Source organism: Podarcis gaigeae (genome assembly GCF_964106915.1).
Source record: "Podarcis gaigeae genome assembly, chromosome: 2".
Lineage (NCBI taxonomy): Eukaryota > Metazoa > Chordata > Lepidosauria > Squamata > Lacertidae > Podarcis > Podarcis gaigeae.
Window position 1 is genome coordinate 73,967,924 of NC_139679.1, and position 23,357 is coordinate 73,991,280.

General features: G+C 44.5%; 1 protein-coding gene across 2 annotated transcripts in view; it reads left to right on the forward strand.

The window, feature by feature from the left end:
• HEMK1 (HemK methyltransferase 1, mitochondrial release factors N(5)-glutamine) overlaps nt 1-23,357 on the forward strand; it is a 52,324-nt gene that overhangs the window by 11,318 nt on the left and 17,649 nt on the right. For both annotated transcript variants that reach the window (XR_014561170.1, XM_083726643.1), the window contains exons 4-7: nt 294-387; nt 17,049-17,210; nt 17,689-17,753; nt 22,996-23,045. Coding sequence is in view for 1 of the 2 variants with exons in the window: in XM_083726643.1 (XP_083582769.1) it covers nt 294-387; nt 17,049-17,210; nt 17,689-17,753; nt 22,996-23,045 (371 nt within the window). In the remaining variant the exon portion in view is untranslated. The remainder of the gene's footprint in view (nt 1-293; nt 388-17,048; nt 17,211-17,688; nt 17,754-22,995; nt 23,046-23,357) is intronic.

The window sequence follows — 23,357 nt, forward strand, 5'->3', positions numbered from 1 at the left end:
CTCCTGGTCAGTAGCTTGCAGAGTTGCAGATAGTCTGTCACGGAAAACCTGTGGTATCAGTTTTAGCTTCAGTAGTACAGTGCTTCAAACTTCGCATTAGGGAACATTTGAAATCTCTCTGTCATAGGACTGAATGTTCTTTTTCCTTCCCGCTCCACCCATTAGGGAAGGTACTGCCTGTCCAGTTGTTTGTGCTTTGGAAGTGGGTGGTATATTTGAGGATGATGATGAGTTACTGTAAGCAACTGGATTCTTGGCCAAGTGCACAGTGTAATTCACGTCCTCTGTTCCAGGATGCCAGTGCAATATGTTCTGGGTGAGTGGGATTTCCAGGATCTGACACTCAAGATGAAACCTCCGGTCTTCATTCCTCGACCAGAGACAGAGGCAAGTCATCATAAGGGACAAACCTCAGCTCTTCTCCAGAGTGCTGCATTGCTACACACGTACGCCCACCTCCACTTAAAGGAAGCACAATATTAGGCAGCCATAAGGGCATTCCTTCCCCTGCCTCCTTTCTCATGGGTAGTCTTTGCTACCTGGGGAGAGTGGGAGAGGTGAGCACTATCATAAGCACATATGATGAGGTACATATTTTTACCTTGGTCGGCTGCAGCAAATCTCAGATAGAAAATCTTTAGAATATATGTCGTTGATTTACACACACAATGGCAAAGTATGTATGCAATGACCCAGCTCACGTGTAATGTTAAGCCAGACCATGAATGTCCAGGCTGCTGGAGACAAGATCATGACCACTTTGCTTCTTCAGTCTTGCTTTGGCTGCTGTGAGCTAAGACATGGTTTGGCTTAAAGTATTGTCCAAACCCTGGTTCATAGTTTGTCTTGCTCCAGACAAACCATGAGCTGTAAACCAAGAACAGACCTTAGCTGCAGCTTGTGTGTTAACTGGAATGAAACAAGCAGCCCCTCCCCTCCCACTGGTCTTCCACTCAAGATTGCAGCCGCTCCAGTTATTTTTGGGTTGTGCTTTAAAAAAAAAAAAGAATTAGAAGGGGGTGGGAGGTTGGAAATGCATGTGACTGAGCATCACATGTGATTTTGAGTTTCATGCTCCTTTTCCAAACTGACATTCCTCTGCTCCAAGAGTGGAATAGAAAGTAGGGCAGGACAATTTCAGTAGTAACTTGGCACAGCCTAAGTAAGAATTGCAAAGTCAGAGTCCCTTCCCTGTTAACCTCCAACCCTTCAGGACTCCAATGATCTTTACATATGTGGTGGTCTTTATATATGTAAAGATGGTGCTCTTCTAATAGTGTTCAGTTGTGAAATTCTGCTTTTTGTTTCAAAAATGTATATAGCTCTTTTGGGGGTATAAGCTACCTCTGAAACAATATAAAAACAAAACAACATTGTTGGGTAGAGCTTAAACAGAGAGGTTAGACTAAGGAACAAAAACTTGAGTGTATGAAAGAGGCACCCTATGCCCCTAAAGTCCAAATTATTTCTCAGTTTTGCCTAACCATGAGGCAAATTATTTTCCAGAAGCAAAGGTCCCAGGGATCAGAAAATATGGTGTGAGCCATTCAAGAAGGTGGGGGTTTCATCTCCTAATTTTCTGGCTCCTCTTTAGTTATCTTCTGTATTCTCCTCTTCTCTATCCAAGTGGTTTCTAATGTGTTTTTTTCTCTTCTGATTGTTCCTTTTGCATTTTGATGTTCCTTAAAATCACAATACCTAGAAACCTGAAGTTCAACCTATGGAAAGTTCACTGATGTTTCCAAGGTTCTGTGTCCTCAGGACTGGAAGTTGAAGTTCATTAATTAGACAAAATGAATGCCCATGTCCTATACAAAAGCAGGAACTGCTTTTAACTTTGGGATCCTTTGCATAGATATCTACTGTTCTAACAAAGAAATCCCAGCTTCAAAGTATCTGTTAATATTTTGGGTGCCAAATCCTTCTGTGCCAAATGGAACTTACAAGATAGTGGATGGCCCAAGACAAGTCTATCTGGTGATATCACCGTTTTCCATGCTGTGTTGTCACTATCTTCACGCAATATCGCTTCCCGCAATCATTAAACAAATGCCTGCTGTGTGTGATGCAAGTGTTGATAGTAAACACAAGAGTGTGTTGCTTATTCTGCCCATATGTTTGCATGATCGATGTTTGCTCGTGCCAGCCTAGTTTGCAATTCAATGCTGTGTTTGATGTGAACCATTGACTAAGTGCTAACCTCTGTACTTTAAAAAAAAAAAGCAAAAACAACAAAGTATTTGTAATGTGACCTCCTTTTCAAGCCCCAAAGCCCTTGAACTTCTTCCCTGACCCTTCTCTTTGCTAAAGCACGTAAACGCTGGTTTGGCCTGATCTGAACCGGTGGAGTTTGTCAGTGGTTCTGAACTGGCTGCACAGTTTGTAAGGGGGTATATCTGATCTGCTTGCCAGTAATTCACATTAAGCCCCATGGGACTTAGGAACTGCAGTTTGAAGGCATCATTTTAGAACCAGATTGTGTACAATGGCTAGCAGTATGGGACTGATGCCAGTTGACCTTCCAGGAATATTTCACAGATTAACGAGAACACCTGGAATTTGCCAGAAGTTGGGGCTGCCAATTTTAGAGAGACTTGGGGAGGGGGTGTAACTTGCTAACAAAAAACAGCAGCTGCATAAATGATCGTGGTGGAGGAGAGAATAAATAAATAGGGAAGTTTTCCTCCAAAATAACTACATGTGAGATTCAAAATTTAAAAAGAGCAGTGTCACCATCACAGAGCTGCTTCTACTCTTAACACAATTGGTTGTTGCATCACCTCTTTATTTTCTGTGTTGTCTTCTCATCACCCAGGGAAGAGATCACGGCATGCTTAGTTGCTGACCAAACCATCAGTTTTTGAACTCTTGGACTTTGCTATATTTGCAGGTTGTCAAGCACCAAAGCAATAACAGAGATCTAAATTCGGAAGGCAGAGCAAATCCACTTCCATCTGCTTTTGGATCGTTTTCTATTCTGCTGCTTCTAGACATAGTGCAAGCTATCAACAGGGAAGTCTTCAATTGAAATCTTGCCTCAGCTGTAGTTGCATGTAGCCTCAGCCCTCCATCCCTCTAGCAATATCTAATTTAGTCTACCTTCCAGGAACATTGTGAGACTTTATCTGAAACACTTCGAACACTTTAAATTTAAAAATAAATGTTGTTGTTGTTGTTTTGTTGTTATTAAGAATGCTTGCTCTCATGCATTTGCTGGTGCTTTAGATTCACAGGTCTGGTGGAAAGAATGTCCACATCTTTCGCACAATAACCACATGGATTTAAGGTCAAATTAGGAGATGGATACTTGGATATGAATGGAGGGAGAGTGAGTGTTCAAGCAGTGAGATAATGCTGTATGAATGTGTGACTTCCTGTAATTGCCAGCATATTGCCAGTAATTTATACATATAAACCTGTTGCTTAGGCTGTGTACTTGACCAATTTGTTTAAGCAAAGATTGTGGGCTGCAAGGTCATTATGTAGCATTTGAAAACAACAGGAATTCTCTTGCAGGTACTTACCCCAGAATTTAATTTGAACTTGGATAATGAAAGAATTGCATTTCTAGTTTCCAGATTACCACAAGGATCATATAGCTTATTTTTGTTACCCAGGTAGCTGAGTTTTCATCTGTGAAATACTTAGAAAACTTTCTTATTAATACTTGAGTGATAATTGGCCAGTTGCCACAAACTTTCCTACGATGATCTTTGTTGATAAATTGATATAAGGGGAGGGGGCGAACCCATTTGTTCACTGCCTGCCACAATACAGATCTACTTCTGTATGTGTGGGTAGGTGCACGTGTGTAAATAATGTTTTACTTGAGCGGGGGAGAGAATTGGAATATTGTGGGCTTCCCATAGGTGTCTGGTTGACTGTACAGAATGTTGGGCCAGATGGACCTAAACCAGCAGGGCTCGTCTTATGTTTTGCTCTGGGTATCTGAAGAAGTTTGGAAATAAGCATGCAATTTTATACATGGCTACTAGGAAGTCAGTCCTACTGATTTCAATGAGACTTGCTTTGTAGTGACTGTGCCCAGGATTACAGCCTTCATATGATTAGATTTTAGGTGGAGAATACACTCCAACATTTTGTTGCAGGTCTCGCTTGCCTAATCTTATATTGTTGAATCCTTTTCATTTCACAGATATTTTATTAACACAGAAATAATTTTCTGTGGGAGAAGACATGTATACCATCATCAAACCTTTTATTGGCATCACATACAAACATCCATAGCAAATCAGCACAGAATTATCACCTCCCCAGTGACACAAAACATTTGTCAAATGTCAAAAGAGACAAAGCAGTCTAACATTACAGCTCTAGGTCTCCAGGGAGATAAGACGTCAGCATTGTGTTTCAATGATAAAAAACCAGATAAAGATATTTAGCCACCAACTTGGTGAGCTCCTGATCATTCCCCAGTAATAGTGAATGTATGACCTCCAACTCTGGTTTCCATTTGGGGGTGCAGAGTTGATTTAGGAACTGCTGGCGGAGATCAGCATATAATTTACATTTAAGGACCATGTGTGTAAGAGTTTCCACCTGATGGTCTTCACATGGACAAATTCTGTCTCCTTCCACCGTTCCAGAGAACCTTCCCCAAAGGAATTAAACCTGGCCAGCGAAAATGCCCTTCTTTCTTGAGGGTTAAGCAAAAATTCAATATAATTATGGTTAATTTCATGTGCCCAAGAAAGTTGAAAGTGAAGAGGGGAACATTTTTTTCCTGATGCTTTTAGTTCCTGACGTTCAATGTCCCACAACCTTGTTTTTATTATAGCCTTGGCAGATGGTGGGGACATCGCTCGCAAAAGTTCCACTGACAACCCAGATTGCTGTACCTTTATGTTAAACCGTTGTAGCCCTGGGGAAGGAAAGGGATCTAGCAAAACTTCACTGAGGAGAGGATCTTTATCTGTTGTGAGGCAGATGTTTAACCAACATAGAAGAAATCTCGCCCAGGCAGTGGTCTCTACCTTGTGTTGACCTCCCTCTAGACACAAGGCTGCATAGGGTACACAATGTGGGACAGCAAAAATCTTAAAAAGGAAAGCTGCCTGCACTCATTCTACCAGCTGGCTAAACCCTGGCAGCCAGACTGGAATTCCATAGAGCAGTTGACCTATAATTTTGGCGTTGAAGACCTTGTAGGCAGAGGGGATGTGCGGATTACCTCTTGTTTTGAAGAAACGCATTATGACCTGCATAGACATCTTACTGGCATTCACTGCCGTTGCACGGTGTGAGGACCATATAAGCCTATGATGGAATGTAATTCCCAGATAGTTAAATTTGAATACCTGCTGAATGGATTTCCCACCAAATGCCCAGCTATAGCTCTTGCGTGAATTCCCCAAAACCATTATTTTGCTTTTATCAAAGTTCATACACAATTTCATTCTGGACACATAGTCAATACAGGAGTTTAACAATCGTTTTAAGCCAATTATTGTCCATGAGAGCAAAATCATATCATCTGCGTATAGGAGGAGTTCCCATTGGCTCATCATAATATTTTCCCCTAAATATCATGTGCTCTTATTAACTTTGTAAAGTCAGGGAGACACAGCTTAGAGAACCACCCTGCCACATTCCACTTCAGATAACAACTTCAGAGAGGAATATTGCACCAGGTTCCCGGCCATGGCATAAAGTCAATCTAGGTGCATGTCGAAAGGTTGGCTATCGCTTGGAGCCCCAGACGGTTCCTGATGTATTTCCTCCGCTACCTCTGTGGTGGCAGTTATTACTCCGTGGACCCTGGTGTCATCACTTCTTGAACTAGCAACTGATCATATTCGAGTTGTCAATTTGGGGGGTAAGTTCACTAGAACTTGGAGCAATGTCAGAATTATTCTCCCTTGTAGTTTCTCCTAGAGGGATTTCCTCTGTTAAAATGACCTCTGGTGCCTGCGTGACCAAGCCAGCATGTACGAGTTGGGACATGGATTGATTTTAAAATGTCAGTTTCCTGTAGATGGGCTTTGGGGCAGTCCTGGAACAGTGGGGGGAGTGTGATTAGTGATACGTAAAGAATTCAGCAAGTTTGGCATTGTGATTCCTTCCGGGGGAATTTCTAGTTGGGCTTCGGCTGAGTTCGGTCGAGGCTCAGAGCCCAGGACGTCCAGTATCCCGAGATATATCTCTTGTTTGTTTTTAGAATATCCCCCTTGCTTCTGAGTAACTTCTAATCTAGTTTGCTTGTCATCCCTATCTATATCCTCTCTAACAGACCTTTTAGTGTTCATATTCGTGCAGCCCACATTGGCCAGATCCAGGGGTTTTGCCTTGGTCTTGTTGAAATCACGCAGCAAGACTTGGATACGGTTTGTTAAATCCTCTAATTCTGCTAGAATAGTGTTAGTTGGTGCTTTAATTATCGCTGTTGTTTCCTCAGTATTCCTTTGGAGCAGCGATTTCTTCAGAGGCACTAATTGAGGCCTCTCTGGATTAACTGGAGCTGTAGCAGAATCAGCCAGAGGGGCTGGCTGATTTCTGGGAAGGTTTAACCTTGAGAGTAATGTTATTCTTAGCTTAGGAGTTAGCCGACTAGCAGGCTTTTGACTGCCTGATAATAAAGTCCAAGTCTGCAAACACCCTTCTGATTGAAATGTGAAATCTACTTAAAAAGTCACACATTTTAGGAAGTAGCAGGGGAATGGCATGGCTATGAAATTTGAGAAGCAGTCCTATTACATTTGGATGGCTCGGCAATTTTTCTATTATTTTTAGGTCCAAAGAACCTATGTTTAATCACAGTAGTTCAGATAAGGAGGAGCAAACTCTTGGTCTGGTAATCCAGCGCCCTTTGTTCTCCCAATTATTTCGTATGATCAAAACTATCTGATCCAACTGCAAACAGCTTCCAGTGGGATGTGGGCCATTGGTCTTATTCCGGGGACAGAATTTAATCTGAGCATCTTGGGTGCTCTTCCTTGAAGGATTGAAGGGCTCCAGCTTGCTTGGTTGAGTATTCTCAGCATTCTTCCCCTGGGGCTTGGGGGATCACACCAGGCTCTCCTCCTTCTGACCCCTCGCCACACGATCCCCAACGCTCTCCAACTTCCAGAAGATCAACTCCAGAGACCTTCCAGTGAGTAGGCTTTGCTCTCCAATCAAGCTTAGCAATTCTTCAGTAAATAACTCCTCTGTCGCTTCAGGCAGTTTAGGTAGCTTTTGAGATGTTATTTGGGCGGTGGTATGGGCTCAGGTGGCGCTGTGGGTTAAAGCCTCAGCGCCTAGGACTTACCGATCGAAAGGTCGGCGGTTCGAATCCCTGCGGCAGGGTGCACTCCCGCTGCTCGGTCCCAGCGCCTGCCAACCTAGCAGTTCGAAAGCACCTCCGGGTGCAAGTAGATAAATAGGGACCGCTTACCAGCGGGAAGGTAAACGGCGTTTCCGTGTGCGGCTCTGGCTCGCCAGAGCAGCGATGTCACACTGGCCACGTGACCCGGAAGTGTCTCCGGACAGCGCTGGCCCCCGGCCTCTTGAGTGAGATGGGCGCACCAACCCCAGAGTCTGTCAAGACTGGCCCGTACGGGCAGGGGTACCTTTACCTTTATGGGCTGCTGCTTGAGCTGCTTGGGTTGCTTTGATCTTTGAGAGCTTTCCTGTAGGTCTGTTTTCTTTAAACCTTTTGATCTAGGGCCTTTTGGCTGCTTGGAGGGATCTTCCCAGACCCTGTCTAACTGCTGAGAATTTGAACTATCTGGGGACTGTTTGTCACACTATGGAGATTATCCCCCTCCTCCGTTTGCCCTTCCGACCTTGATCTTAGTCCTTCAGTGGCCTCTTGTGCTTTTTCAGGAGTTATCCAGTCTGAGAAGTCAGTCAGACTTAGTTGTTTAGATTTGGATCTGGTCAAGCAGCTTGGCACGGTAAGCACTTTCTGCCGCAGCAGCTGCTTTTTCTTGGGCATCAGGGCAAGGTCAAGACCCCCAGAACAATCCAAAACAATCCTCATTACTTACTATTTGTTCACTTTCCAAGCTGGGGGAGAGGGTGTCACTCCTCAGCTGCCTCTCTGTTTCAAAGGATTTGTGTATACAATTTGAATCTATGAGCTAAATTAAGCTTTGCTGTTTATATTTCTAGGATTTTCTGCAGCACACGCTACCCAGCTGTCTTCTGTTTACGGGTTTTTGTTAAGCCACCAGATGGCAGTCATGTTTTAAGCTGTCAAACAGCTCCTACCTTCACAAATCTCCTTTCTTGTAACTTGAATCCATTGGTCCAGTTCCTACCTTCCGAAGCAGGAGAAAACAACAACTGCTCTTCCTTGCCCTGTATCTTGTGTGCAAACTGAAGGAAGTTTTCTGTAGGGATTCCCAGGTGACTCTGTGTCCTGCAATGCCTTCTTCTATCAGGAAGTGTTTATGCTGGAGATGACATTGGAACCAGAGCACTGTGATGGCATACAGTGACTTAGTTTAAACCATAGTTTTAAACCCACCCTGGTTTAATCTGAAGAAGCAGCATGTTAGTGCACACTGCCAAAAACTATCCATGGCTGCTGTCCACAACAGTTACGTGCTACCTCTGCTGTTGCAGGCAATACGCCTCTGAATGCCAGTTACTGAGAATGGGAAGAGCGCGGTTGCACTCAGATTGTACTTGTGGGCGTCCCATAGGCAGCTGGTGAGAACAAGGTGCTGGAGTAGATGGGCCATTAACCTGGTCCAGATGGACTCTTCTTATGTTCTTAATATGGGATAGACTGCCCTACTTTTTCACTTGAAAAAGGCAACCAAAATGTTCAATTAATGGAGGCACTGCCTTCAGGGTCAGACACAGGCCCCACCTCTCAGTACCAGTGGCTAGAGATTCACAAGTGTGGGGAATGATGTTACACTTGGGTGTGGCTTGCAAACTCTCACAGAGCATCTGGTTGGCTGCTGTGGGAATAGGATGCTGAGGGCCTTTGGCCTGATCCAGTAGGGCTTTTCTTATATTCTTATCTCTATTGGAATCCTGGGATCATCTAATGTAGCTGAATGTTGGAAAAATTAGAGCAGACGAAATGAAGGACTTCTTTGCACATCACTGTTGCACTTAAAAGGGCCCCCGGCACGCGGTCTCCCACTAAGCAGTACTCAGAGGAAACCCATTAAAACTCAACAGATATGGGTACCTTAAGTCTGTTGATTTCAGTGGGTCTTCTCTGAGTACGACTTTAGATGGATACAACCCAAATGCCTTCTCCTCACATGAAAGAAATTCATAGGTCCTCCCCCCGAATAACTTCTCCATGAATTTAAAAGGCTATCCACTTCCAGAGATCAGTATTCTGCCATTAATAGCAGGTACCAGCAGTAGTGCTGAATTAGCACTGTCGGTGGCCGTGGAGGCTTGTCCATTAGGGCAAACAAGGAACTGATCCGCCAACCTCAATTGCCCCCACCTACCTGCTTTCTTACAGCCAGTCCAGCGGGTGGCACTGGCTCTCAGCTTCCTCCTCTTTAGTCCTAGGGTTGCCTTTGTATAACTCATCAGAGATCCAAACTAGTATTAGTTGACATGGTCGGTCGTAGCCTCTGCCTCTCTGTGCCATTGGCTCTGGCTCCACCTACCCTTAGCCTCCCTGATTTCTGCCCTGCCATTCCCAATGGGCACCAGCCACCACTGGGCAATGGGCCCATACTGCCCCAACCTTGCTGCTGCCGCTTGCCATCCCAGTAGGCAGTGGTGCCAGCTCCATGGCTCTTCCCCATCAACCATTCCTACCTGTGTATAGCTATCTCTTGGGAACTGTTAGCAGTTTTCATTCCTGTAGTCCTGTTTTGGACCTGTCCTATTTCTGTGTCAGTCCTGTTCTGCACCATTACATACTATGGATCTAAATCATTTCATTGCTTAATGGCCAAACTGTTTTACTTCTGGACTTTGCAGGGAGGTAATATCCCTTTCACCACACTATGCATGATTTTATACATCTCTCATGTTCCTCCTTAACTACTTTTCTGAGCTGAAATGTCCCAAACGTTGTGGCCTTTTTTCATGCGGGAATTCTTACAGCATGGTCCTTCCTAATGCAACTAATCTTTCTTAGTAAAGATTGCATGGCTGTTCTGTCACTTCTTGTTTCTTACAATGGTGTCTTAAGAGTTTAGGATGTTAGCTTTGCATCATAACATCCTGTACATCCTAGAGAACCGAGAGACTTCCTTTTTTCATCTTACCTTTTACCCAGCTACAAGACAGCTAGGAGATATTGATTTTGTGTGTGACAGCTGCCTCCCCCCCCCCCCCCGCCACAATAACTGGACAGGAGGAATGCCCTGGTATTTCTGGGAAGCAAATAGGAATATGGAGAAACTGTTTAGTGTTCCTTCAGATGAATGAAATGAAACCATACCAGAGCTCCTGCTATATTGACCCCCTGAGCAGCAGAGTTAAGGGGCATGATGAAATAAGTTTGCATTATCTCATTGAACTGCAGTTTGTCAATAATTTAGTCAGGGAAAATAATGTTTCTGTGTACAGTGGTACCTCGGGTTTAGTACTTACCGTATTTTTCACCCTATAGGACGCACTTTTCCCCCTCCAAAAATGAAGGGGAAATGTGTGTGCGTCCTATGGGGCGAATGCAGGCTTTCGCTGAAGCCTGGGGAGCGAGAGGCATCGGTGCGCACCAACCCCCCTCGCTCTCTAGGCTTCAGGAAGCTATCCGCAAGCCTTGCAAGCCCGGCGGGAGTTCCCGCGGGCTCGCAAGGCTTGGGTCGGCAGCCTGCAGCCCGAAGCACAGGGCGAGCTGCGGAGCACGCCCCGTGCTTTGGGCAGATGTCCGCAAGCCCTGCATGCCCGGGGGGAGTTCCCGTGGGCTCGCAAGGCTTGCAGGTGGCAGCCCGAAGCACGAGGCGCCCTCCGGAGGTGTCCGCAAGCCTTGCGCAGGTGTCCGCAAGCCTTGCGCGCCCGCGGGGAGTTCCCGCGGGCTTGCAAGGCTTGCAGGCAGCAGCCTGTTCTGTGGGCTGGGGTCGGGGGAAGCTCGGGCTTCCCCCGCCCCAACCCCGCGGCTGGGGAGGGAAATAATTTTTTTTAATTCATTTCCCCCCCAAAAAAAACCCCGAGGTGCGTCCAATGGTCCAGTGCGTCCTATAGGGCGGAAAATACGATAATTCATTCCGGAGGTCCGCTCTTAACCTGAAACTGTTCTTAATCTGAAGCACCACTTTAGCTAATGGGGCCTCCTGCTGCTGCCGCACCACCGGAGCACGATTTCCGTTCTCATCCTGAAGCAAAGTTCTTAACCCGAGGTACTATTTCTGGGTTAGCGGAGTCTGTAACCTGAAACGTATGCAACCAGAGGTACCACTGTATGTTGTCATACAGTGCCAACATACCACTTGCAAAAATTTCAGAATGCTTTACTGGGTTGTTTCTAAATAATTTCTGGCCCAGTCAAGCCTTTGCAAGTTGTTGACACGACATTTGGAGACACATAGATTGTATGTTCAGGTGAGGTGATCTTCCCTTACAAAACTCCCAGAATTAGTTTTCTGGGGATATGTTTTCCAGATTAGAAACTTGTACTTCCAGGAATGTATCTTCTGGCGAAGGCATCCACAAAGTTCATGGAACTAAGAGAGTCTGTCCAGCCCTCTTGCCTTCAGCATTGTTGCTATATTCTACTTTGAATATTCATATGCCAGTGTTCCACTAAAAGCAGGTTACACAGCTGTGCACACACATACATGTTTACTACAACTAAAAATCTAAAATTGTAGACATGTTTGTATAAGGCAGTGAAATATTTTGTGCTTCATCACAATAATCAACAAAATATCTAGTAAAACATAATCATCACCTGCTATTGTAGCGGCCTACTAAACCCTTAACAATACAAGAATAGACAAACACAGATCTGTGGCTAAAGAAGGGAAGAAAAGTGCACTAGATGGAAGAGACAGTAAAATAAGGGGAAAGAGTTAACTGTCTAAGAGTAGGAAAGACTAAAGAAATCAAATAGAATCAGCCAGGGAAGTAAATGGAAATGAGGAGATGATGATTTGATTGGTTGATCTAAATACACACACACACACACACACACACACACACACACACACACACGAGTCAAATAGGCCAGGGAGAAGTTTAAAAGAAGAGAAATTCACACCTTAAATAGCGCTGTCATATTGTAGTTGATTCAGATGGTCTGCCTTGTACATCACAATAATTGTTTCATGATTATGCGAATCTAGATTTCAGTTGGAAAAGTGTTAAGCAACCCCCTTTCTCTTTCACAGTAACTGCCTTTTCCACTCCAGAGTGTCCTTTTCAAGGCTTCTTTAGAGGAAGGGAATTGATCACTGGGCTTTTCTTGCATATTGTTCCACATACTGAATAGTTTTAACCAAAGAGGTTTATCTGAAAGAAAATAGGGCCCTGCTGGTCACAAGCAATTTTGAGTCTTAAAGGCTTTGAAGGCCCAAACCAGCACTTTAATTTTGTTGATAATAAATTGATGATGATGATATATAAAAACAATATGTAATTGGAAATTGTGCCTGGAAACAAATGAGAAGCTAGTACAGATATTTTAACAGTGGTATTTCCAAATTTAGCACAGCTCCATTAACTACCAAGCTGCCATGTTCCGAATTGGTTCTTCAAAGGCATCCCCCACATAAAACAAATTACTGCTGTCTAACCTGGATATAGGGACGCAGGTGGCGCTGTGGGTTAAAGCCTCAGCGCCTAGGACTTGCCGATCGAAAGGTCGGCGGTTCGAATCCCTGCGGCGGGGTGCGCTCCCGCTGCTCGGTCCCAGCGCCTGCCAACCTAGCAGTTCGAAAGCACCTCCGGGTGCAAGTAGATAAATAGGGACCGCTTACCAGCGGGAAGGTAAACGGCGTTTCCGTGTGCGGCTCTGGCTCGCCAGAGCAGCGATGTCACGCTGGCCACGTGACCCGGAAGTGTCTCCGGACAGTGCTGGCCCCTGGCCTCTTGAGTGAGATGGGCGCACAACCCCAGAGTCTGTCAAGACTGGCCCATACGGGCAGGGGTACCTTTACCTTTACCTTTAACCTGGATATACTCTTCCATCTCCCCTCCCCTTTCACTCACTCAGACATAGTATTATGTTTTAGGCATTGCAGTCTGTTTTTCTTCCATCTGCAACTCTTCTGTTCAAGGGGAAATGAACTTCTTTTTAAGAAATTGCTGCTGAAGGAGTGTCTCCACCCCCATCGTTCAGCCCAGACACTGAGGTCCAGTGCCGAGGGCCTTCTGGTGGTTCCCTCCCTGCAAGAAGTGAGGTTACAGGGAAGCAGGCAGAGGGCCTTCTCAGTAGTAGCACCAACCCTGTGGAACACCCTCCCACCAGATGTCAAGGAAATAAACAACTATCTGACTTTTAGAAGACATCTGAAGGCAGCCCTGTTTAGGGAAGCTTTTAATGTTTGAAGTTTTATTCTGTTTAATATTCTGTTGGGAACCATCCAGAGTGGCTGGGGAAACCCAGCCAGATGGACAGGCTATTAATAATACAGTGGTACCTCGGGTTACATACGCTTCAGGTTACAGACTCTGCTAACCCAGAAATAATACCTCGGGTTAAGAACTTTGCTTCAGGATGAGAACAGAAATTGTGCTCCGGCGGCGCGGCAGCAGCAGGAGGCCCCATTAGCTAAAGTGGTGCTTCAAGTCAAGAACAGTTTCAGGTTAAGAACGGACTTCCAAAACAAATTAAATACTTAATCTGAGGTACCACTGGAGGAGGAGGAGGAGGAGGAAGAGGAAGAAGAAGAAGAAGAAGAAGAAGAAGAAGAAGAAGAAGAAGTTGTTGTTGTTCTTTTATTATAGCAACATCCTGCCCCGTTCCTCTTACAGCATTTTATGCTGTTGTTTTTCTTGATCATCGTTTAAAGCAAATGAAAACCAAGTAGTCCTCTTTTTTGGTTTCTCTCTCTCCCCTGCCCTTCCCTCAATGTCTCTCCCAATCATAGTTCAATATATACCAGAGCAAAGCTGTTGAAAAAGCTGGTGCTGCTGTTTTCAAGGGAGGGAGGTTTCATTTTGAAATGCTTTTGCTCAGCCTCCAGTTCTAGGAAAGAGGTACTAAAATCCTCAAACTGCTTTTGTAACCTGTGCCAGTGACCCAGACTGGTAGGGTGTCTAGCATGTGGGATGTGCTCATAGTGAATGACTAGTAGGTAGTGCTCTTAAGCAGTTACGTGCATTGTGATATTCCCATAGGTCAAGCCTGTTACCACCACGCTGATGACTCATCTATCCAGTTGCTGCGGGGTATACATGAAACTAGGTCAGATGCCTCTTCAGTGTTTTAGCATGCCATGTGGAAAAGGCTGCAGACAACATGGAAGAAACTGTGACCAATGTGCTACCGATTCCTCTAACCTCATAATTTTATCACAAGGAAGCTGATCCTCTGTAGCTGCATCATTAGGCTACATCCAGACTACTGCTCTTAATTTCTCCATTTTCCCCTTCGCTGTTCTGGTTCTAATCTTGGAACATTTTGCCCTACGCTAGCTCCTTGTTGTCCTGGGATTACCAGCATAGTTTTATTTGTAGTAGTAGTAGTATTTCTTGATAAATGCTGCACCTCTGACATTGTTTCATTTGCACCCTAGTAGAAATACGATGCAGTCTGCTTAAAATATATATATGTGTGTGTGTGGGAGGGGAGCCTTTAATGGAGATAGTGAGAGTGACCAGTTTCTGAGATAATGATGCAGCAAGATTTAGCTTATCCTAGAAGAAATTATAATTCAGAATTACTAATATGCCAGGGTGCATAGATGTAGTGGTTCAAATTCAAGATGGTGTGTGTGTGTGTGTGTGTGTGTGTGTGTGTGTGTGTGTGTACCAGCAACTGATATTCAGAGGCCAATTGGCTCTAAGAGCAAAGGTAGGACATAGTCATTGTGGCTGGTAGCTGTTGATAGCCTTGTGCCCCATGAATTTCAAAGCTATCACTGCCTCCTATGGGAGTGAGTTCCATAGTTTAACAATGTGCCATGCAAATAAGTAGTTTCTTTGATATGTCCTGAATTCCTCTGACGTTCAGCTTCATTGGATGTCCACAAGTTCTAGAGTCCTGACTGCATTTACCTAGTTGGAAGTCCCACTAAATTCAGCGCAATGTGAATCAAAATACCCTGCATGCTGAATGGGTATTCCAGTTAAACCCATTCTCTTATATACCCATAAATTAATGGCATTCACTGGTCCATTGGTTAAGGATGAAACTAGGTGTGGTGATGGCAGGCCAGGCTCTATGTCGAGCACATATAAGCCAACCAAAGAGCCAACTGATGAGGAAAGCCTCTGGGAGGACAAACTATGGGAGGTTTAAGACATGGGTAGCGCTAGTGTGGAAGATCTAGCAGGCTTCTTTCCCCCTGTGCTCCTTTTTTAATGGGCACAGATCCAGGTTTGCATGGATCTGCCTCTGTTTATATGGAATTCTAATCCTTAAGGCGGTAAGCTAACAAGTAAAAGGGCGGAAGCAGGGCCCTTCCTTATGCAACTGTTATATAAACACCACCGTGAATATAAGCTCCTGTATTGTATGCTCATGTTATACGTCTCAGCATTCCATCCTGGTGCTTGAGATTTTTCCTGAAGTGCTGAGGCCTTTGTATGTACAACACACATTGCTGTAAAGTACCAGAAAGCCAGCGCCTTCAAGGGTGCTTTTGGTGACAAAGCTTTCTAAGTATGGGTACAAACTTCACCTGCAAATTCGTGGAAGTACCCCTTTTATGACCGCTGCTGGCAGCACAATTCCCATCTCTTAGTTGAAAAAGAGAGAGCAAAACAAATGAAAGTAGAGAGTACTAGAGACCTGTGTTTCCTGAGTTTCTGTGTAATCTCCAGCCTTCTTGTGGGAGCTCTAAGAATATTCTGTGCGTGAGCATAGGCTGCTTGTGAAGGGGAAAAAAGGTGGAAACTCTCCTACACCAAAAATACTAATCCTTTTCTTTTCATCACTACAGCTTTGCATTTGTGAGAATGTAGCCCAGGATGAGTTTCTTGTTGCATACTGTCATCTGTCCCCCTCTCCCCTTGCTTTGTAATCCATTATTCTCACTTTTAGGAAAAGTAATTTAATTCTGGAATGCATATGAACATGGCCTCAGGCATTGAGGGCCTCCTAGAACGGCCTTCACCAACTGGGTGCCCTCCAGATGTTTTGGACAAGGTGGGGCTCATGGGAGCTATAGTCCTAGAGCATTCATAGAATTGAGCAACCTGCAGGCTAAGAGACCTATGCTGAGCATCATCCCTCCCTTTTCCCCATGTCAGTGTGAATATCTCTAGTCACCCACTCCCCACGGGTAAATGTTTTGCAGCAAACCCTGAAGGACTCCTCTGCCCCAATTTCTACATTTCATTACCAGTTTTCAACATCCTAATAGTTCCCACAGCAACCAGCCATGCTGCAAACACGTGGGAGAAAACTGGAAGAGACAGATGGGATTCCTTCTAGGCTTCTGAAGCCTCAGATGTACTATCATGACCCACTTTCTGGTTGCTCAATTTCCAGAGGAGGAGGTATGCAAATACACAGGTGTAACAGGCAAACAGGCGTCTCTCCTGGGGAAATCTTTTTGGTCTAAAGCCATTCAGGTGAAGAAAGCTGCCCTTCTGAAAAGTCTCCATTCCACACTAACGCAGGCATTAATGAACACAACAAAAATACTAACAATAACTCAATATTATTAAAGCCCTATCATTTTTTTGCCTTTGCACTTTGGAGCATTTGCGTTGTTCTTACAGGCTTTGTTTCTGCATGATGAAGGGGTTTTGTACAGGTTTTCACTGCATACAAAACTATTGTGCTAATGTTATTAAGGGTTCCTAGGCATCCTTTTTAAAGAAATAAATGAGGACCCTTTTTACAGCACTTGGCTTTATAATATATAATATATTGTGTTCAGCACATGCCTCAACACACCAGCTAATTCTACAGTATCATACAGAAAGCTCTGCATTCGGACAGTAAACTGAGAAATTAGGGTCAGACTTCTGTGGACTCATCACAGAACCTGCTTCTTACCCGCTAGGAACTGGTCTCCCTTATTGTGGATGAAGAATGCAGGAAGCGGTTGACCTCAGAAAACTGCAAGCATCCCCAGCTATCTCCAGAGAACAGTGGGCTTGTGATCCTGGAGGTTGGCTGTGGCTCAGGGGCGATTGCTCTGAGTCTCCTGAAGAAGCTGCCTCATGTGAGTGAAATTTTCATTTATGACAATAATGTTGAGAGACCTGCCACTGCTTCCAAAAGTTTGCCACCTGAAATCTAAAAGTCAAGAACAAACATCACATTCATTCATTTATTTTTTGCACCAGCAGCCTTGTACCTGGCGTGGCTCAGGAATTCCCAGGGTGGTTTAACAGTCATTCCCTCTTCTCAGGCAACTCTTGGAATTGTAGCTCTGTAAGGGGAATAGGGGATCTCCTACCAGCTCTCAGCATGCCCAATAAACTACACTTCCCAGGATTCTTTGGGAGAAGCCATATAAAAGTAGTATGAAACTGCTTTGAATGTACAGTGCAGACGGGGGCTTAGAAAAAGCTCTGTTCCAAAGCAGTACCCTAGCCTTGCTCATCTCAGTTGCTCCAAAGGGCATTTTTTTTCACCAACTGTGCCCAAGAAATTATTTCATGTTTGCTTCTGTTGTGCTTGTTCCCTTTCTTTCTTAGAGCAGAGTCATTGCCACAGATAAATCACAAGCTGCTGTGAATCTCGCCAAGGAAAATGCAGCAAGGTAACATTTTCTATTTCTTTACCAATATGTCTGACACTTGGTCAGTTTACTGGTACTCTGTTCCTAATTTTCAGGCAGTTTAAACAAAGCATCTGGGTTGTATAAACAAACATTTTTAATGGTCAGGATTTAAAACCGTGGGATGCAGCGTAAACAACTCTGCCGTAACTCTCCAAGCGCTATTGCACTTGTATATTAGAAAGCATTACTAAATCAACTATCATACAACCAACCCATAATTACTGGAGAAACTCGATCAGATTTTTTTAAAAAATAAGACAAGATTAAGATCTTGGCTGTGAGAACCTGCTCCCTGACTGACTCCAGTTACAAAAGCTGAGGCAGCTGAACAGACTCTTGGGTCAGGGTATAGCTTAGTGGATTTTGTTGCTGTTGGTGTTGCCCCAGTTGTTTACAATGTTTTAAATTGTTTTTAACTGGTTTTTACCTTTTAAATTTGGGGGTTTTGTTGTTTTTAAAATAAGGGAGTAAGACATGCCTAGGAAGAGAAGAGTGGGGAATAACAGGGGCGACCCCAATCACAGTGATTCAGAGTAGGAGGGCAGGCCAGGTAAAGGGCAAATGCCACAGGCAGTTAGTGGCTGTACCATGTGCCAGCCCCTCCTCCAGCCTGGCAGGTTGCGGTTGTCCTATCCTTCAGCCCTTGACTCTGTGGCTGCTGCTGATGAATGCCAGGGGTGCTCTGAGTAAGACCCCTCTTGTCAGGGAACTGCCATCAGACCAGAGGCGGAGGCAAGGCTCCCAAGCGATGCTGGAGAAGGGCCCAGCAGGGAAAGAGGGAGCTCATCGGCTGGGGAAGGAAATCAGCGTAACACCAGGGATAAAGGGGGGCAGATGGGGGAATCGGTGAGGGGGCTCCAGGACTCCTCGCCGGAGACCAGCGGGGAGAGCACGGGTCCTCCGCTGCCCACACCCACCCTGCGCAGAAGACTTCGGCGCAGGGAGAGTAGGCGGAGACTTGGCGTCAAAGAACTTCTTTGCTGGAAGAGGTTCAAGAAATGCCCACTGATGGATTCTGCTAGCGACTGAAACAGCCACGAAGTGAAGGGCTGTCCAAACAGAAAAGGTTTAACCAGGCAACCTAGCCAGGAGTGGCGGCAACTTACACACGAGCAACCCCTATAACCATTACACCTCTCATCCATAGTCTGATCATGGATGAGGAGGCTGATCTGGTCTGTATCACTGAGACCTGGGTGGGTGAGCAGGATGGAGTTGATCCCACCCAACTGTGCCCACCTGGTGACTCAAGCATCAGGGCAGACTTGAGGGACAGGGAGGGCAAGTTGCTGTCATCTATAGAGATCCCATCTCTCTCCAGGCTCTCTGTCCAGTTTGGGGAAACTAGAATTGAGTTCCTGGCATTGGGCATCAGGACAGATTAGAGATTCTACTAGTTTACCACCATTGCCCAGGTGTTTCCTTGCCTGAGCTGACAGAACTGGTCTTGGAAGCATTGTTGAGGACTCCCGAGACCGCTGGTTTTGGAGGACTTCAACATTCGTGCCAAGGCAACTGGCTCAGGACATCATTGCTGCCATGATTATCATGGAGCTGTCCCAACATGTCATCGGACCAAAACATAAGGCAAGCCACACTCTGGACCTTATTCTCTCAACTGAGCAGAAAAAGGGTGATCTGAAAGTGAATGATATTGACATCAGCCCCTTGTCACGGTCAGATTACTTTCTGTTGAGATTTAGGCTTTCAGCAGCATCTTTCCCCCTCTTCAAAGGGGGAAATTAGTGCATGAAAAAGGGCCTCATATGATGGACGCAGAATCTGTCATGGTTTATACAGGGAGAGGCGTCCTTAAGGTCCTTCTTTGTGTGTCTTCTCCATGAGAGGTCCAGGCCTTTTCTGCAGTGGCTCCCCTTCTGTGGAATGCTCTCCCCTGGGAGGCTCGCCTGGTACCTTCATTACATATCTTTAGGTGCCAGGCAAAAACATTTCTCTATAACCAGGCCTTTGGCTGATCATCATTCTACAAATCTGATTGTGGGAGGTGGGTTATTGGTTTGTTTTTGTTTTATTTATGTATTTTTTGTTCTCGTTTTGTATTTTTATGTTGTGAACAACCATGTGCTCTTCGGATGAAGAGCAGTATACAAATTCTTATTCTTATTAATACATTGTTTAATTTTACCCAGGTTTTTAAATATAAACAAGCTTTACAATATAAAACATGGGCTCGCTCTATCATCATGATCAAGTTACATTAATTACTACATATCACCTGAGTGAATATGTTTATCACCAATAAACATATGCCTTCCTTTTATTTCATAAGCGTTACCCTTTCTTAATTATGGCTTTGTTCTCTTCTGACAGCTAGAGACTTTACTTTATTCCCCTTCCTGTAGCACCCAGACCCATCTGGGATGTTTACACAGTAATTCAGAGATTGTGTTGTAATATCAGTAGATAAAAATGGGTGCAACACAGTAGAGCTATCTCACAGGAGGAGTATTTTGATACCTGTGAATTTCTGATTAACAAGCATGACTACTTTTCCGCTGTGCTGGTGGGGGTGGGGGGAGAGGAATCCATTCAGAATGGCAGCAGAGTTGGGGAAAAGTTGAACCAACTAACATGTAAGCAGGAGACAGTTGCATTAGTTTAGTTTAAGATCATGAAAATTGCAGCTTGCAGGTGGAATCTCCGATATTCTGAGTTAGACTGCTGGGCCTCTTTTAGGCCACCACATTCTGCTCCAATTATTGCTGAGCTAGTCACAAGCATTTTTGCCCTCTGAAAAGGTGCCCTTCCCACTTTGGCTATTATTTGCAAGTCCTCACAAAAGAAAATTCAAGGGATCAGATCAGGGGTGAGTGGTTGGAGAAGAGCACAGCCCCTCTTCTTCAGTAATTGAGACAGCCTTCTCTCTCATCCTTGAGACTGAATATGCCTAGCTAGGCATGTCACAGCTATTGGTGCAATTTGTAAGTCTTGGGGGCCTGCCAGCTCCTCACCACCATCTATTCACTTGCCCTCTATCTCTGACCCAGTCTGCACAATTTCCTAGAGCAGTGGTAGGGAGCCAATGACATTCCAGATGTTTTTGGGCTCTCATCTGCCCCAGACGGGGCAAGTGGAGGGTTCTGCTCCATCGCTTCCCTACTTGCATGCTTGAAGAGGACAATTAGACAGGTCACCGGGCAGGTAGGAACAGAACCACTGTAGGCCAGTGCCTCCAAACGGCATCCCACAGAGTTGATCTAGGAAGAGACCATATTCAATGATATCAAAAGCTGCTGAGTGATCAAGTAAGAGTAACGGGGTTGCACTTCCCCTGCCACTTTCCCGATACAGGTCATCCATCAGGGTGACCAAGACTGATTCAGTCCTGAAACCAGGCCTAAACCAAGACTGAAGTGGATCCAAATAATCAGTGTCATCCAGGAGCACTTGCAGTAATAGAGAGGACTGCAGCCTGTTGATGAGCTAATTATCAGAAGGGACTCGCTTATCCTACTGTAGATTATCCCTCTATTCCTGGAAAAGATAAGCCCTCTGCAAATAGTTTTGCTAACCAAGACTATTAGTAATATTTGGTGGAGTAAATGAGTCCTAAAGGACTACAGATTTGTTTGCATAGTCTTGGAATGGTGTTTTCAGATTCTGAGTCATTTTTGTTCATTGTATTGGTAAATCAGGCCAACCCAGAAATGAGTTGAAAAAGAGTCACCCATCCTGGTTCTCTGTTTACACTTTGGGGAGGAATGGTGATCTGCAGTATAAGTTGAGGTGGCTAAAGCACGTGTCCTTAGTTTGTATACACATTTCGTTGTCTCAGGATAATAACCCTGAGAAAATGAACACCACCACTGAATCTTGTGGGTCTAAATTAGCCCACAGAGTAGATACGAGCTCCCTGTAGCAGAGCGGAGCCACCCGTTTCCCACACGTGGCTTTTTTCTTACAGGCTGCTGGTGAAAAAGGCACCAGCCACAGGATTTTCAGACTCCCAGATGTTATGTCAGGTGAACTATCTCCCGATCTGCTAGTGCTGGAGAATCTGATAAGGAGATGGGAGTAGGAAGCAAACATGGAGCTTTGCAAATTCACCTTTTCATTTTTACATTTTAATCTTCAGAGGCTGTCAAGGCCTCTCCCCCTGCAGCGGTTTTCCACAAGGCCACCATATTAAGCCATGTTATCTTCCCATCTAAGCCAGTTGTGGGCTTGCTACACCTTTTAAGCGGCATGTTATAATGTTAGTGCTCCCCTGTGGGCAAATCTTGGGTAAGACCCATTCTCTGCTAATGAGTCCCACGCCCATATCTCCCAAAGGCATGTGACTGCAGACCGGTGGATTTTCTTTTCTTTTTAGGGGGCCCTTTATTCCTAGTCAGGATTTGCCATGTGCTTATGATCCCTGTACTGAGAAACTTGGCCAGAGCCATGGGACTTGGCATCCCTTTCTTTCAGTTCCTAAATTCCACCGCCGACTGTTGTTGCTTACCCACGTAAGGACTTGTCAAGCAACTGTTCTCTTAGCTTCCACTTACGTAATAACTATTCTGCACAATGTTATACAGCTGCAAAATTTCCTTTTGTTTAATCACATTTCTGTTTTGCCCATCTTCAATGGCAGAGGTGGGGAAACCTTTCTGTGGCTAAATTTGGCTGGCAGGGGTCCTAATTTGGCCTGTGAGGCCATTTCCTCAACCCATGGCCACCTTCTCCACAATCGCTGCTATGCCCCACTATAAACAATATATAAATATATACAAATCCCACTATAGCAATATTGCAGACACATGGAGGTGTTGAACATATCATAGCAGCAGCCAGGGCGAGACGATTTCTGCTTTCTAACATCATAATATACCGCCAGCTAAACTTGGTGATTTAGCGGTATATTATGATGTTGGAAAGGAGATGGGGAGGAAGAAGGTAATTGCCGGCCACGGAGACTGATAGTCTTTAGTTTTCTAATGACTTCCTACAGAGGAGGACTGCAGTGAGGAGTGCAAAATTCCTTGCTTAATCAAAGTTTTGCATAATTGATGGTTACACTAATAACATCTCTCTCTTTTTTTTCTTTTGAGCTTGTGCCAAAGAGAACCATAATAATTACTTCACAGTTTTCAGACTGAAAAACTGTGCTGTTGATTGTTGCAATGGTTTTCTTCATTAGATTGGATGTGATGGGTTTTAATTCAATTGTTACATTAAAAGATTATCTGTATCTCATGTATGATCTTCTCTCTAAAAGGTTACGTCTGCAGGACAGGGTAAAGATCCTTCACCATGATGTGTCTTCAAGTAAGTTTCATATATGCAGTTGCTCATGTTAAATGGTACCAGGGGAAGGTCAAAGACAAGAGCCATTGTATTAAAATGCAAGAGTGCTAATTCTCACATGTCGGAAGTGACCTGCAGAATACAGTTGCCAATCGTGATTTCTGTACATTCAACATTGTATCAGTATGCGGTACCCAAAATGCATCAATAACTTGTCCAGTTACCTCCATCATATTTTGTATTCTGCTTATTATTCCTTTTAGTGTTCTCTGTTTTCAGTTATTTTATTGATATATTACTTTTTTTTTAATGTGTCATGAGCTTTTGTAAAAA